The following is a 16,505-nucleotide window of genomic DNA, read 5'->3' on the forward strand; positions in this document are numbered from 1 at the left end:
CTAAATGTTATGATAAACCCCTTTCTTCTTGGCTGGAGATGTTTAAAGTTTTACTCAACTCTTTAGAAATTCACACTCTTAGACGTTATTGAAAGGTCTAAGAAGTATAGCCACTCGTAAGAATTTCTACTTTAAGATTTGTTTATAAAATGACAAAAATTCCAATGTAACTCAATATACCATAGCATGAGTAGAGTTAGATGCAATTTTAGTATATTTATTTTATATATGATGTTATGCTACCTATAGACTCTCACCTCACAAAAACAACAATCATACATCATTGTGTGTATGACATTAAGCCAAAAGGCTTAAGTTTGTTATCAAAGAAAGATAATGACACCCTTATATAAATCCTGCATATGTTCATGCTCCAAAGTTATCAAATGTAAGCATTTCCAGTGTTAGAAGAGTCCATTGACTACAATAATTTTGTATCATCATATCTTTGTGCATCTTAACTTAGATTATTACTAAAGATCATCACATCCATAATCTTTTCTTAGCTTTGCAATTTTCATTCAAATTCTCACTCCAGGAACACTAATCACTTTGCTAACTTAAAGGATGGATTACTGTTTCTTTTTTAATTGCATACATTAAATTTATATTCATTCTACTTAATGTAAAAAGACATTCCTTAACAAAATGAATATACAGTTCATTATATATTTTTGATATACTTGTTTATACCAAATCACTAAAAGTAAATAATTTTCTGCAGAAATTTGTGATATGTGTGTGTGTACTATACTTCTATTCTTTTTGTTGTTGTTTTGAGACAGAGTATCACTATGTAGCTCAGACCGGCCTCCACCTTGTGATCTTCCTGCCTCTGCTTTCTGAGTGCTGGGATTAAAAAGAAAACTAAAAGCTAAGAAGATATAATAGAATATATTGTACATATTTGTAACTAAGAGGGGAAAACTTTCCATAATTTGGTATAACTGAATATATTAAATAAAAAAGTCAGATACTCATCTCAGATAAATATTTTGGAATCCTGATTTGTGTGCAAATAAATATATTTAGCAAAGTGTATTTTGTAAATAAGTTTATGTCCAAATCTACTACCTGCTTAACCTGCTTATTACTCACATTTTTATAATATACTATCTGAAAATTAATTAGCATAATGTGTATACTATTAGGTTTGATTTTTTTTAACTAACACATCTTCCACTTTATTCATCTCTAATCAATACCAGAGTGGATTTGATTTTCAAATGCTTTTTAATTTTAATGGTGACATTTATTTTGTTGAATTTTCACCCTTTTCCTCAAATTTCAGACATTAATGTATTAATGATTATTATAAGTCAAATTGTTCCATATTTTAACTATCAGAATGTATTGAAAAAATGTATTAGCGATAATGGAAGAATTACTCACCCAGTTGAGTCTCCTGAATTGTCAGTTTACTTTCCATAGGATACAAAAGTTTGGGTGGCTTATCAGTTAGAGGTGCTGAAAAACAACAATGATAATAATTCAGAGACATATAGTTAGACTGCTTGACCTGAAGGATAGAATACAGTTTATTTCCCCAAAGATTTTTCATTCTCAAAGTAGTATCAAAGCACCCTACCAAGTAATGACTTTCATATCACAAGTAAGTACCTTTAGAAGAGCTGAAAAGCTATTAGCTGTACAAGAGTAAAATGTAACACTTCCACATTGACAGTTACATGACAGTATTGAATCAGAGTTGGTCAGTCCTTTAGAACATATGACTGTGTTTCATGAAACTCTTTCAATGTGTATCTTATTTTTGTTTTAAAGGGGTGCCCTTCATTTATTTCCTGTGTTAAAACTACACATGATACATGTGGCATGCATTATGACAATTTTTGGCACAGAATTATGTAATTGTTAGTTACATTTCTAGTTTCCATATGTTGGATCACATTGTCTCAACAGCCACAATTTAGTAAATGAATATTTCTTATGTGCATATTCTCTAAATGGTGTAGCAATATGAAATTAAATTACTATAAGAATAAGTATGCATTTCTGTACCAAGGGAAATTTTTTAAATGATATTTTTCATTTAGCTTAAAACCTTTGTTACTATTGTCTATTAATTTTGTAGTATTTATTGCTGATTTTCTGGCTATACTCTCTTTTATTTAAAGCTTCTACACATTTGTGCTCTGTGAGCTTGACAACTTATATCAACCTACAAATCTAAGAGTTTGTTATTAAGCATTTTTGAAGAGAAGCTTACCATTGCACACTTCATTCCTAGCTGAACTAGACTATTTGGACTTTAGACAAATAGTTCTTCTTCATTAAGCCTTCCTCCACCCTCTCTGATTGAATTGCCTAGGTCCCTTGAAATCTGTCACAATAACTTCCATTCCATATCAAGCAGAAATGATCAATTGAGGTTTGCTGAACTGAATTTTTTTGCTTTGAGGGCTTTCTTTCTTCCTTGCCAGGAGGACGTGCCAGCTTGGTTGATAACTGGAAAGCTGATCTAGATAGAAATGCCAGGAATTGGCTACATGTACTTATCACCAGAGGATTCAAGAATTCAAATTGCTTCAGCAGTTTGCCTCTATTCCTCCTAATAGAATGCAGTTAGTGCAAAGGGATAGTACCCCAAGTCAGAAAAGCAGGGATGAATTTTAAGAGTCTTGACTTGGGAGATCAGCCTCACATGATTGGTTGCTTTTGTTCATAACTAATTGAATACATTATTCATTCATCTCTGTTACAAAATTAGCAAAGTTATGGGATAAGGTGAGAAGAAAGCTTGGGTACTAGGTTGAGATCAATCACTGTGAAAGTCTCAAAGATATGACATTGCTTTGATTAACCTTAAATACTCATATTTCATGCTTAAAGCAATCTGAACAAATTTTATTCTCTTACCACCTAAATAATCAACCTATTTCCTAAATGTTGTAAATCTTTCACTATTAATGGGTGAAAAAGTCACATTTCTTAGGCTCTGGTATTAAATGATTCCAATGAATTTCAAAAGCAACCATAGTATCAAAATAACTGGCTTAGTTAATAAATTTACTCTGTTTATAAAATCTTGTGATTATGTAGTTACCAGTAGCTAATTTGACAGCTTGTTTTAAAAGGTAGTGAGAAAAAATGTTCCCTGTTCAGACAAATCCCTCACTAGTCTGTGGAAAGGGGAAAAAATGATCTTTAGAGGAAGTTAATAAAATCCATATGTAGACAAATATAAAATGGCTTTCTGGCTTCTGCCCTAGCCTACCACCTACTTTGTGTCATAACGTTATCTCCTTAAGATCATTCATATTCTGTCATGTTAGCACAGGAGTTCTTCAAGTCTAAGTCATAAAATTGCAGAATGTTGGATCCAGAGAGAATTTTATACTTATTAGGATTTTATTAGAATTTTAAAAACCACATGTGATTTGCACAGTGCCCCTCTGAAAAATGTCTAGACATGTCTCCATGCATTGTCGTGCTATCTAATTCTTTTTAACAAACTTGTATTTACCATACTTATGAGTACTTCACCCAGAAAGTTTTTATTTATGTTGATTGTACAAATTAATGGGTTCACTGTGACATTTCTATACATTCGTATGTTCTGCTTTGATCATAGCTTCCTTCTCTACTACCCTCTTTTTTCCTGCACTCTACCACCATCCTCTTTCTTTTCTCAAAAAGTTCATCCTGTTGTCAGGATGTTTGTTTTTTTTAACTTCCTTATATAAGAGAAAATATGTGATCCTTTTTTTCTGTGCCTGGCTAGTTTTACTTAACATGATAACCTCCAATTCCATCTATTTTCCTACAAACAACATAATTTCATTCTTCTTTATGACCAAATAATACTCCTTTGTGTATATATACTACATTCTTCCTAGGTGATGGGCACCAAGGCTGATTTCACATCCTGGCTATTGTGAATAGTGCTGCAATAAACATGGATACACAGGTATCTCTTTCATATGTTGTCTTCATTTCCTTTAGTTATATATCAAGGAGTTATAGCAAGATTATATGGTAGTTCAATTTTACTTTTTTGAGGAATCTCCATATTGTTTTCTGTAGTGACTGTGGAAATTTACTAATTGACATTCCAAAATGTATGAAGTTTTTCTTTTATCCACATCCTCGCAAACGTTTGCATTACAACAATCACCCAAGATTTTGACTGGACAAATTCCGTTCAATTCAACTGATACATTTTCAACACTATTATGTGCCTGGCACTGTAATAGGTGGTTTGGAATATCTCTGGATTTCCCCCTTATACCTAACAGTAATCTATAGGGTTTTGTGCTTGTGTGTATGAGTGTGTGCATCTTTTTTCTTTTGGTGGGACTGGGATTTGAACTCAGGGCTTCATACTTGCAAAGCAGGCACTTTACCACTACAGCCACACCTCCAGTCCATTTTTCTCTGGTTATTTTGGTGACCATGTGACTGGACTAGCCTGGAACCATGATCCTTAGTCTCCCAAATTGCTAAGATTACAGGTGTGAGCCACTGTGCCTAGCTACTGATCTGTAGTTTAATAATTAGAGACTAATGCCTCTAATTCTAGCTACTTAAGAAATAAGAACCATGGTTCAAGGTCAGCCCAGGCAAAAAGTTTGCAAGACTCCATTTCAACAAATAAAAGCTGGGCATGATGGTTATCCCAGCTATGTGGGAAGCATAAATAAGAGGATCACAATCTAAGCTGGCCACGGTATAAAGTGAGAACTTATATCAAAAATAATGAAAGAGAAAAGTGTCGGGGGCATGACTAAAGTGGTAGATTGCTTGTTTCAACTCTTGTTTTAGATCAAGGATCAATGTGCAAAGAGATCAAATGGTTTGCCAATGATAGTAAAGAAAATTTGAGCTAGAGTCCTTGTTAGATATTTTCTTCCCAAACCATTTGTTACTTGCCCTTTGAAAAGTCTTTCAAGCAACTACAACATAGGCCTGTGCAGTTTCCCTTCAAAGCGTGTGCAATCTGTTAGAAGAGTGAAAACATGCAATTATGGTACTTAATAAATATTAGTTGAGTTGAATTGGAAGAAGACAGAACTGGAAAACAAACACAGTAATAGTAATGACCAATCACAATGAATACACAGGCAAACCAAAGAATGCGCTTTATTTTTTTTCATTTGCAAAGGTAAGACTGGAAGGAAATTAAAACAAATTGCTTATAATTAAAAAACAAAGTTGTTAGCATCAAACTATGACTAGACCATCTGACATTTTATTGTGAAGAAAACAAGTTGTATTTTGGGAATGCATTTTTCTTTTTCTAGCATACACATACAAACACATAAACCCTTACTAAATGAAATCATTGGAAAACCAAAGTCCAACTGTAGTGACGTAATGCATAGCATGATTTTAAATCATAATTAAATCCTGTCTACTAAAAAAGAACAATTGTAGTGGAGATGTTTCTCTCACTAGCTATGCAAATATAGCTTTGTAAACATGAGTTATGGGATACCTGAGGAATCCATGTTCTCAAAACATAAAGGATAGCAAATCAGGATAAAGAGGTCAAGATTCTTCAGTCTTTCTAATGGTCTTAACCCCTAACATACTTATCCCTCAAACATGATTGAGAATGCTCAATATTTCTTATATACACACATATATATATCCTACTACAAAATTCATTTGTTCAGAATCATAAATAATTTTCATGATGTATTTTTAACTATTTCCTTTCTCCTTCTTGTTTCTTAGAAGCATTATGGTAGAGTAGGGAAGATCAAGCAATTAGCTTTCTGGGAAACATGCAGTTAATAATTCATAACTCAGTTAAGGTTGGGCAAGCTGGAGAACATATTTGACATTTCTTAATCTCAGTTTTCTTATATGTAAAATGTCATGTAAATAGACTTCCCACATGGATTTGTGTGAGGATTCAAGAACATACTAGATTAAGTAACTGCAAAGAATAGATGAAAAACAAATGTTTTCTAATGATATTCATCAAAGTTTGAGGACAGTAGCATTTAACATTCTATGTATCCTGATAAGAAAAATTTTAATGTTTGTGAACTAATGAACCAGATTATTAAACACTGAGGAGTGGTAGAGCAGGATCATTCCAAATAGATCAAACATTAATGAAGGACCTGGAACATCGAAACTACTAGAGGAAAACATAGAGAAAACACTAGGCATAGGCAAGGACTTCATGAATATGTCTCCAATAGCTTAGAAAATAAAAGCAAGAATTGACAAATGGGATTGCATCAAAGTAAAATGTTTCTGCACAGCAAAGGAAATAATCAATAGTGAAGAGACAGTCTACAGAGGGGGAAAATCTTTTCCATCTGACAAGGGATTAATATCCAAGATATACAAAGGACTCCAAAAATTAAATACCAGAAGAAATGCAATCAATCAATGTGCAAATGAACACAGCAGACCATTCTATTTATGACCAATAAACACATGAAGAAATGTTCAACATCCTTAGCCACAACGGAAACACAAATCAAAAGAACACTGAGATTCCACCCCACCCCAGTCAGAATAGTTATCATCAAGGAAACAAATGATGGCAAAGGTGTAGATGGGGAGAGGGGGAAGGAACCCTTATATGCTGTTGGTGAGAGTGTAAATTAGTGCCATCATTTTGCAATCAGTATGGGGGTTCTTCAAAAAAATAAAAATAGAACTAAAATTAGTTTCTAATAGTGGTGCATAGACCTTATGGAAGCTGCAGCATATAGACTTAATCTCATGGTTCTTACAGAAAAAGGGAATGGAAAAGAGAAAATATCTATCTATCTATCTATCTATCTATCTATCTATCTATATATATATATAGTGAATCCATTTAAGAAAGCAAAGGTGCTTTGTTTATCACTTATCTTTAATGCTTTGAAACTGGCAAAAATCTCTCCTTCCTGTAGCAAATAATTGCAGTGACTCATAATAGTCACAGAGCCTCAGCAGCTTCAAAGAGCGAAGAGTGGCAAAGTTACTAAGCGGAAAAGTACAAGGAGAGCAGTTTATAAAAAAACTAAATATATACAAGATTTTATCAATTTTAGAGTTACATCAAAAGACATAACTGTTTATGCATTTATGTAAATAAATACATTGAGGAAAATGAAGAAATTCATTTTACTAGTTTTGATAATTATTATTTTATTTAGTTTGATAGGTGTTTGTAATGAAAATAAATGGAATATGGTCATTCAGTCAACAAAATATTTTGGCAGTTTGAATTTAGGGCTTCATGCTTGTTAGGATGGTGTTCTACCACTTGAGCCAAACCCTCAATCCTTTTTTTGCTTTAGTTATTTTTCAGATAGTGTCGCTCATTTTTGCCTGGGCTGGCCTTGAGCCATGATCCTCCTACCTATGCCCCATGATAAACTTATGTTTCCCACATAGCTGGAATTAGAGGTGTGCATCACCACTGTTCAGCTTGTTGGTTAAATAGGGTCTTGCTAAATTTTGCCCAGACTGGCCTCAAATCTTGATCCTCCCAATGTCTGCTTCCAGAGGAACTGGGATTATAGGTATGAGACACTGTACCTGGACTATTCAACAATTATTTTTAAAGCATCTCATGTCTATTGTCCACTATTCTAGTCACTAGAGAAAAGACAGACAAGATTCCTACTTTCATGAAGCAAGCATTCCCAAAAGTAAGATATAAAGTGAACATTTACATACATACATACATAGATAATATAATGGTAGGGATTATAAATTCCATAAAAATGAAGCAGCTAAAGAGATAGAGATTAATGCAGGTGCTATTTTAGAAAGGGGTAGGAGTATTAGAAAAGTTTGCTCTGATGATCATTTGAAACAGATCTTGTGAAGGGAGGAAATAAGCCAAGTGAATACATGGAGGGAAGAGCACATGCAAAGGTGCTGAGATGAGCATATACTTGGCATGTTTGAGGGATAATAAAGAAGGCCATTATACTTAGATTGATGTAAGAAAAGATTGGCAATGAGTTCTGAGATAGTCATGGGCCAATGTAGGTAAGGCCTTATAGACAATGAAAAGAACTTAGTTTTATTATATACATTATGGGAATGCTTTGGACAGTCTTGTGAAGAAGAGAGACCATAGTAACATTTAAATGCCAGAGCTCTCACTGTGGCATCTTGGTGTCTGAGTCTTGCAGGACCTCCATCCAGATGTGGAAGTAGTGAAATAGCATGAAGGCAGGTAGGGCAGGCAGGAGGACACTGAAGCAGTCCACGAAGAAGTGACAGTATCATGATACTGGTGATGGAAGTAGTAGGAGATTTTCCTTTAAGTATTAATTTTTTAGGTAGAGATAACAGATTTACTGGTTGTGAAAAGCAAATAAATTTCCACGAGTCATGGGAGAGAGTCAAGGGAGATTTCCCAGTTATGAGCTTGAGCAAATATGTGAATAATAAAATAGGTAAGGGTTATGGGCAAGTAAGTATCAAGGTAGAAGTTTTTATAAATCAGTTTAGTCACCTCCCTTTATCCATAGAAGCCAATTTAACTATTGATCACTAATTTCCATTTTGAAAAATTGAGCCCCTTACTGATGACTCATTGTGGTCCACAAGACTAAGAAAATAGTCCTTTTAAGTTTCATCTTTCAGGCTAATGTTACTCATTTGTTATGAGATACAATTTAGTTAATCTTGACTATCTTTTGTTTTAACATCATTCATAATAAAAATGTATATCCCCAACCTTATTTCTTATCTTATAGAACCAGGGCCAACTTTATCTAAGTTACTAAGAACATTCTCAAACACTCTCTTGGTTCATTGTGGAACATATTCAGCTGGTAAATTGAATACCATCATGTTTAATTTAGTTTTTTCTCATTTGAAAAATATTTATTATGTACAAATACCACATTTTCTTGATCCATTCATCAGGAGTGGAACATCTTGGTTTTTTCCGTAACTTGGCTATTGTGAATAGCACTGCAATAAGCATGGGTGTGCAGGTGCCTCTGGAGTAACTTGTGTTGCATTCTTTTGGGTATATCCCCAGGAGTGGGATTGCTGGATCATATGGCAGGTCTGTGCTTAGATTTTTAAGAAGCCTCCACAGAGGCTTTCCAGAGTGGTTGCACCAGCTTGCATTCGTACTAGCAGTATATGATGGTTCCTTTCTCACCACATCGTCGCCAACACATGTTGTTGGTGTTTTTGGTGATGGCTATTCTAACAGGGGTGAGGTGGAATTTTACTCAGCCATGAAGAAGAATGAAATCTTATCATTTTCAGGTAAATGTATGGAACTGGAGAACATCTTCTGGGTGAGGTTAGCCAGGCTCAGAAGATCAAAATTTGTATGTTCTCCTTCATATGTGGACTTTAGATCTAGGGCAGCAATGTGGTTGGACTTGGATCACATGACAAGGGGAGAATACATATGGGAGATATAGGAATAGGTAGAAAACCCAAAACATGAAAGCATTTGATGTCCCCACTCCAGAGGAACTAATACAGAAACCTTAAAGTGACAGAGGTTAACGTGAGAAGGGGATCAGTAATCAGGGTAAAGATCAGTTAGAGATGAATGAACTTGGGTTGTAACACATTTGTACATGAAAGCAATGCTAGGATTCTTTCTGTATAGCTGTCCTTATCTCAACTAGCAAAAATGCTTTTTCTTTCTTATTATTGGTTATATCTTCTCTTCAACAAAATTAGAGATAAGGGCAGAACAGGTTCTGCCTGGAAGTGAGGGAGGAGGGTGGGGAGGAGGACAGGGGATAGAAATGACACAAACAATATACTCACATGTGAATAAATGAATAATAAAAAAATAGCTCTTGATAATAAAAAAAATTATTATGAAGTACTGTTCTAACAAAAGTGATGGAATTTATATTTAATCACTTTACAATATCTTGATAAACCTCCCAGGTAAACAATTAAGGAACAATTTTTCAAATAGAATCACTGAAGAATATGAAAGGTAAAGCCAGTGAGCATGGAACCAATGTCAGGGTTTAAGGTCTCTACTCATATTTTACTTTCTGCATTTGACTCTTGAGCTTTAGCTTCTGCCACCAGATTGGACTCACCGAGACTCATAGAAAATTCCAAGACTTTTTATCACCCATTAAACCCCAAATTCAAATCAAACAAACTGAGAAAAACATGGAGTCTAAATGACAGAGACCATGGGTAGATGTAGATTAAATGAAAATACTTTGATATTTTTAGATTTCATTTTTAAAATAATTACTGTAGTGGATTTTGCATAATGTGGTAGAGGATGAATTCTAACTGATTGCATGTCTGATTTTAACCACTTTAAATAAATTTGTGTGTGCACTCAAAACTAAAGTTAAGAAATGGTGAGAAAAAAGAAACAATACATAATTATCCAAATAAATTATGATGAATTCTAGGAAAATGGTTCTCATTGATGTAACAGCTATAAATCAAGTAGGTGGCATGCCAACTACTGTTTTCACTTCTGTTGGTAGACGAGAAAAAATTAATGGTTACTAATTACCTTCTAGGGACAATAGTCAATTCTAAGAAATAATATGTCCTATAAGAGAAAGTATCACTTCTTTAGCAATGAGAAAGTATACAAAATTATCATAACATATCATTTTTTAATTTTTCTATTAGCAAATATAAAGCCTTCAGGAAACAAAGAAAATAAATTTCAAGTTGCTTAAAAATGCTGTTAAAAGAAAATTGCAGAATAAAGAAAAAGGCACCATGTTATCAGAAGAATCAGAACATTTTAAATTCTCTACTTAGAATAACATGATAAGACATTATACTTCCATAGTAAAATATAGTACAAATTAATGTCTTTGCAGATAATATTGAATTGGTTCATTTATAGTCATATTTCTGTAGAAGATATTTATATTTTTTGGCTTTCTGTTCATGATATAGAATCTTGAATGATTACTCATTGCTATGGCTTTATGATAGTGGTTGTCAACTGGGGCTGTCACAATTGGTGGGGGTGTTACTTGACAATGAATGCTGCTAGATATCTGCTAATGCATAGGAGAACCATGTACAAGAATGATCTCACCCATAATGTCAATAGTGCTCAGGTTAAAAAGTCTTGTCCTATGACAACCAAATATAAAACATGGCTTTCTTTCCTATATTTCAAACTGGAATTGTGCCAGAGACTTCCATTACCTGGTACACAGAAAGCTACTGAAAAGAAGAGACTGATAAACAGGGTAGCAGAGACCACACACAGAGTGGGAGAAAATATTCACTGGCTATACATCAGACAAAGGACTGAGAACCAGAATATACAGAGAGCACAAAAAACTAAACACCCCAAAAATCAATGAACCAGTAAAGAAGTGGGCAACTGAACTAAACACAACTTTTTCAAAGGAAGAAGTCCAAATAGCTGAAAAACCCATGACAATATGCTCACCATCCCTGGCCATAATGGTAATGCAAATCAAAACCACACTAAGATTCCACCTCACCCCTGTTAGAAATGCCACCATCAGAAACACCACCAACAACAGTTGTTGGCGAGGATGTGGAGAGAAAGGAACCCTCATATACTGCTGGTGGGAATGTAAGACAGTACAACCACTTTGGAAAACAATATGGAGGCTTCTTAAAAAACTAAACATAGATTTGCCATATGATCCAGCAATACCACTCCTGGGGATATACCAGAAGGATTGTAACTCAGGTTATTCCAAAGGCACCTGCACACCCATGTTTATTGCAGCACTATTCACAATAGCCAAGTTATGGAAACAGCCAAGATGCCCCACTACTGATTAATGGATTAAGAAAATGTGGTATTTATACAGAATGGAATTTTATTCAGCCACAAAGTAGAATGAAATTTTGTCATTTGCAGGTAAATGGATGAAATTGGAGAACATCATCTTAAGGGAAGTTAGCCAGGCTCAGAAGACCAAAAATTGTATGTTCTCCCTCATATGCGGATTATAGACCTAAAACAAATGCAGTAATATTGTTGGACATGGGTCACACACTAAGGGGAGAACATACATGGGAGAAATACAGAAAGGGAAGGAAACCTAAAACTTGAATGTGGTTGATATGCTCACTGTGGAGGAGCAGGTAAAGTAGTCTTAAATTGGCAGAGGCCACTATAGGAAGGGGACCAGAAAATAGCGAAGAGGTCTGGTAGAAATGAACCAAAGTGGGCTGCAATACACAAGTGCATGGAAGCAGCACTAGGAATTCTCTCTGTATAGCTATCTTTATCTCAAACTAGCAAAAATGTTATTTCTTTCTTATTATCTCTTATGTTTTCTCTTCAACAAAATTAGAGAAGAGGGCAGAGGGCAGAACAGGTTTGCCAGGAAGAAGGAGGCGGGGAGAGGTGGCACAAACAATGTATGTACATGTAAGCAAATGTAAAAATGATAAAATAAAAGGAGAAAAGAAATAAAAGGAATTATAACCTGGGCGATCATTGAGTGGACAACTGCCACAAATGGTGTATAAAATCACGTGTGGATTTAGCTAGGAATGACAGGATGCACAGAGACAAGCAAAGCAAAAAATGAAAAGAATTAATCAAGAGTGTGTATAAAGAATGAGTAATGTACTCTTACTACTTCCAAATTCCCAGAGGAAGAATACTACTACCAAGGTCTCTTCCCCAGAAACAATAAAGCCATCAAATAAACCATTTCATAAAGAGTAGCAAAGGTATTCTAAAACTTCAGAAACAATTCTAATGTATTTAAAAACATTTAGTTTTTGAAATGCTGTAGAATTATTTCAGAGCAAAAATTTCCGAATACTATTATACTTCAGTTAGTATGGAAGTTATTTGTAGTCACTGAACATATGTTATCAAAAGAAAGTAGCCTAACAACACTTTGTTTGGTAAATGGCAATATGGACCTGACCAAGTAATAAAAATGATGTAGACCATGTACTATTTCAACTCGTCATTGAAGTGGAAATAGTGTCTTTCTATTCAATGACAAAACATTAAGTAGATATGTTGTTTGCTGGAACTCTCAGGATAAATTTAAGACTTGAAAAATGAAGAACATAAATATAACATTTCAAGTATGTGTATGCATAGAAAAAAGTAACACTTATATCATGTTTTGGGGTATGCAGTTACATTATTTCACTTGACCATTAGTTTTCTACAAAGTAATAAACTGAAAACCTTCTCAAAAAATGGATGGCCAATGAGAAGTCAAGATTTGAACCCATCTCTTGTCATTTTAATAGCCATATGCTTTCTATTTCTGTGCTTGGCTTTTTAACACTTGTGTCTTCTAATGCTTCCATTAAGGCATCTTTTTTCCCTGAGTTCTCTGACAATATGAGACATACTGATGAGGAATTATTTTGATGGGACTTGAAGACAAATTTAATACTGTTTTTGACAATAGTGAAAATTTATAGTAGTATTTGAATAAGTCTGATGTTGATTTCTTGAAAACACTGAAAGGGAAAAGTATGTCTATCATGGACTCTTGTAGGCAAAACTCTTTAATGATTATAGAACTTGGTGATGATGTACAACTTGAGGCTTTCATTAGGATAGTGGATCTAAAAAATAAGCATTCTAAAAGTCCCATTAACACGGCTACCAAAAAAGGAAATAATCTTAATAAACATGTTCTCCATTTATTCTGAAGGTTTATGAATAGAAACCAAAGAAATTAATTTTTTAATTTATCTTACACAATGTCATTTCCATTTCATAGCATCCCAAGTCCTATAAATACAACTTCATTTTTTAATAAAATGTGGGAACATTAATTTAACCAAATTATTCTACTACTGCACATTGCATTCCTCTTGATGTATTAAAGTTAATGAGTGCTCAGTTTGTTTAGGGGCAATAATTGTATATTTCTCCAGTACTGATATTTTCAACTTTGGCACTTGCTTTAATTTTTATAACCGTTATGAACAATAAGGCTGCTCTGGAAGATAGCATAGGTTCTTTTGATATTCTATGAATAGAACAATTAACATCTTTATATTTGGAATTCTGAAGTACTAATATAACAGCAGTATAAATATTGTGAATTAAATTGCAGGCTGAGTGTTGCATTTGATGGTATTATCTACAAATAATTAGCTTCTTCCTTTTCTTTGTTTTTTCCTTTCTGCCTCCTTTCTTCCTACATTCTTTCCTTCCATCTTTCCTATCATTTCATCCTTTCTTTCTCACTAACAAATATACCTTGACAGCAGAGAGCATAAACTGTTTTATTTTGTCATGGACACAGTGAAGTAGGAGAGCCCTAATTTTACTTTCTCTCATTTGTTCCACAAGCCAAATAACTATAACTTGTCTAGACCACCTTCGTATATTCCTGTTTAGTTTTATTGTCATCATTCATCTAACACTGCCAATGAAGTCATTTTATAAAAACTGATTATTTAACAAATAATTTTCCACCAAGGAGGATTTCAAGCAGCTTCAATTTCGTTTAAAAGCTTAATAAAGAGTTCTAATGGTATTTTTTTATTGTTTCATAAAAGGAAAGTGGATTATAGGTCATTAAAAACATGATTACTCCCAAAAAAAAGCATAAAAACAAAACAAAGTAAAAGAAACCCAGAAGCAAAAGAAAGAAAACATGTCCATGAGCAATAAAACCAGGCACCCTTTAAATAAAACTTACTATTCAAATCTAATTATGCTGCAAATACTGTTATATTACTTTTGCTATCAGAACATAGCCAAGAATTTCTTGGCAACAAACAGAGGTTAGTCATTTTAAGCATTTTCTTAGGAGCAATGCAGGAACAAATTGTAAATTTGTTCTTAGTTGCATTGAATACCACTCATATAATCCAAAGAAAATAAAAAAGACAAAGAAGTCTGTAACAACATACATAAAATGTTGAAAATGACTGAAGTTGGGTGAGGGATACATAGGCTTTTGGTTTATTCTTTTCACTCTTTTTGTGTTTATTTTGCTTGTAATTGTCTGTAAAAATAGTTATTTAAAAACAAATGCTTTGGATATTCAAACTTTAGTTTTTGGTAAACTTTGAGGTTCTAGATAGGCATACATCTACATATGTCACATATTAAGTAAAATTATAACTGTAGAGCCAAGTTTGTAATAAGAAATGAAATGAAATTGAATTTATGCTAGCTCAAAGCAATACAAAACTATATTGTCTCAGCAAAATTTGCTGTTATTATATTTTCACATTTTGTGTTTATAATAAATATAGCAAAGGCATTTTTACCCTAGGTAAAAACGAATACCAAATGGAAATATAATTCATCAATTAAATATTTCTGAGTTATAAAATAGTCCAAATCTTAGTAGCTTAAAATAATGGCAATTTGTAATTGTTCATGATATTTGCATCGCTCACTCATTCTATTGTGGTCAATTGCAAGTTAAGCATATAATGATGTTCTTTTCGGCTGGGATTACTCACTTTTGTTACAATTTACAAAGCTAAAACTTTACTCAGTAACCAAATCGAACAGTTATAATTTGTAAACAAAGATCTAATGGGAATTTTTCATGTTCCTTTAAAGGCTGGAACTATCCTCACCTGTTCCATATCAAACACACTGAACATTTTACCACTTCCCCAGTTCACCATTCTCTGGATTCTTTTGGAATGCCCTTATTTTGCTGCTTCTATAATACCATGTCCCTCTTTCTTAAATCCTAACCCATCCTTTCATAATTACCACAGATGCCAATTTTTGTCTGAACTTTCTTGCTTCTGGCTGGGGTCCATAGACACAACCTCTTTACCTCTGTCCAGCCTTTAAGAGACTGGGTTGTCACTTTTCCTTCTATATATCTCACTTACCCTTGAGACTATAAATTAACTAAGAATACAGATTATGGTGTCCTTTACTTAATTTTTCATTTCTGTAAAGTTTTTAGCATTTTCCATAATAAGGAGAATATAGCAGGTTCTCAAAAACATTTGTGGAATAATCAAGGAAATATTTTTACTATATTTCATGCATTATGTTTTAAAAGGAAATAATTGTGTGCTTTTCTTTTCTAAAGATTTGCACTAAAAACCATTCATTACAAAATACATTTTTGATGAATAATGGGATACATTTTCATTATTTTAGAAAACCTATGGATCCAGAAAATATAAAACAGTAACCCAGAAAATCGACTTAATACTCCTTGAAAAATATTAAGTACCAGATATTTGTACATTTATATGAGAAATGCTTTTCTTCTTTACTTGAGTTATGACCAGAACATAATATATTCAGTTACTTCTCTCATTTCTGGCAAAATTTTTCTGCTTTTATTTTTGTCCATTCATAAAGTGAAGGTCATTACTCACTCAATCAACAATATGTAAAAACTGCCAGAGATTAGCCTACCACTTGGACTGGTGCAATAGGGAAAGGTGAAATAAGTACAAATTAAGAAACTCACACATAGTTAATTAACACTCCGGTTAAATGGATATGATAAAAAATTCAACAACAAATGGAAGGCAATATTTAATAACATGAATCACATGGTTCTGGCTGTAGGTGATTTCACAGCTCTAGATTAAAGATAAAGGAGACAGGGTATTAATCAAACTCATAGATAAGGGAC

The 16,505-nt window shown here is 33.5% G+C and overlaps 1 protein-coding gene across 4 annotated transcripts in view; it reads right to left on the reverse strand.

Moving 5' to 3' along the window:
* Il1rapl1 (interleukin 1 receptor accessory protein like 1) overlaps positions 1-16,505 on the reverse strand; it is a 1,357,677-nt gene that overhangs the window by 286,062 nt on the left and 1,055,110 nt on the right. For all 4 annotated transcript variants that reach the window (XM_074063978.1, XM_074063976.1, XM_074063979.1 and 1 more), the window contains one exon: positions 1,393-1,467. In XM_074063978.1, the coding sequence (XP_073920079.1) occupies positions 1,393-1,467 (75 nt within the window). The remainder of the gene's footprint in view (positions 1-1,392; positions 1,468-16,505) is intronic.

The sequence above is a fragment of the Castor canadensis genome, chromosome X (assembly GCF_047511655.1).
Source record: "Castor canadensis chromosome X, mCasCan1.hap1v2, whole genome shotgun sequence".
Taxonomy (NCBI): Eukaryota; Metazoa; Chordata; class Mammalia; order Rodentia; family Castoridae; genus Castor; species Castor canadensis.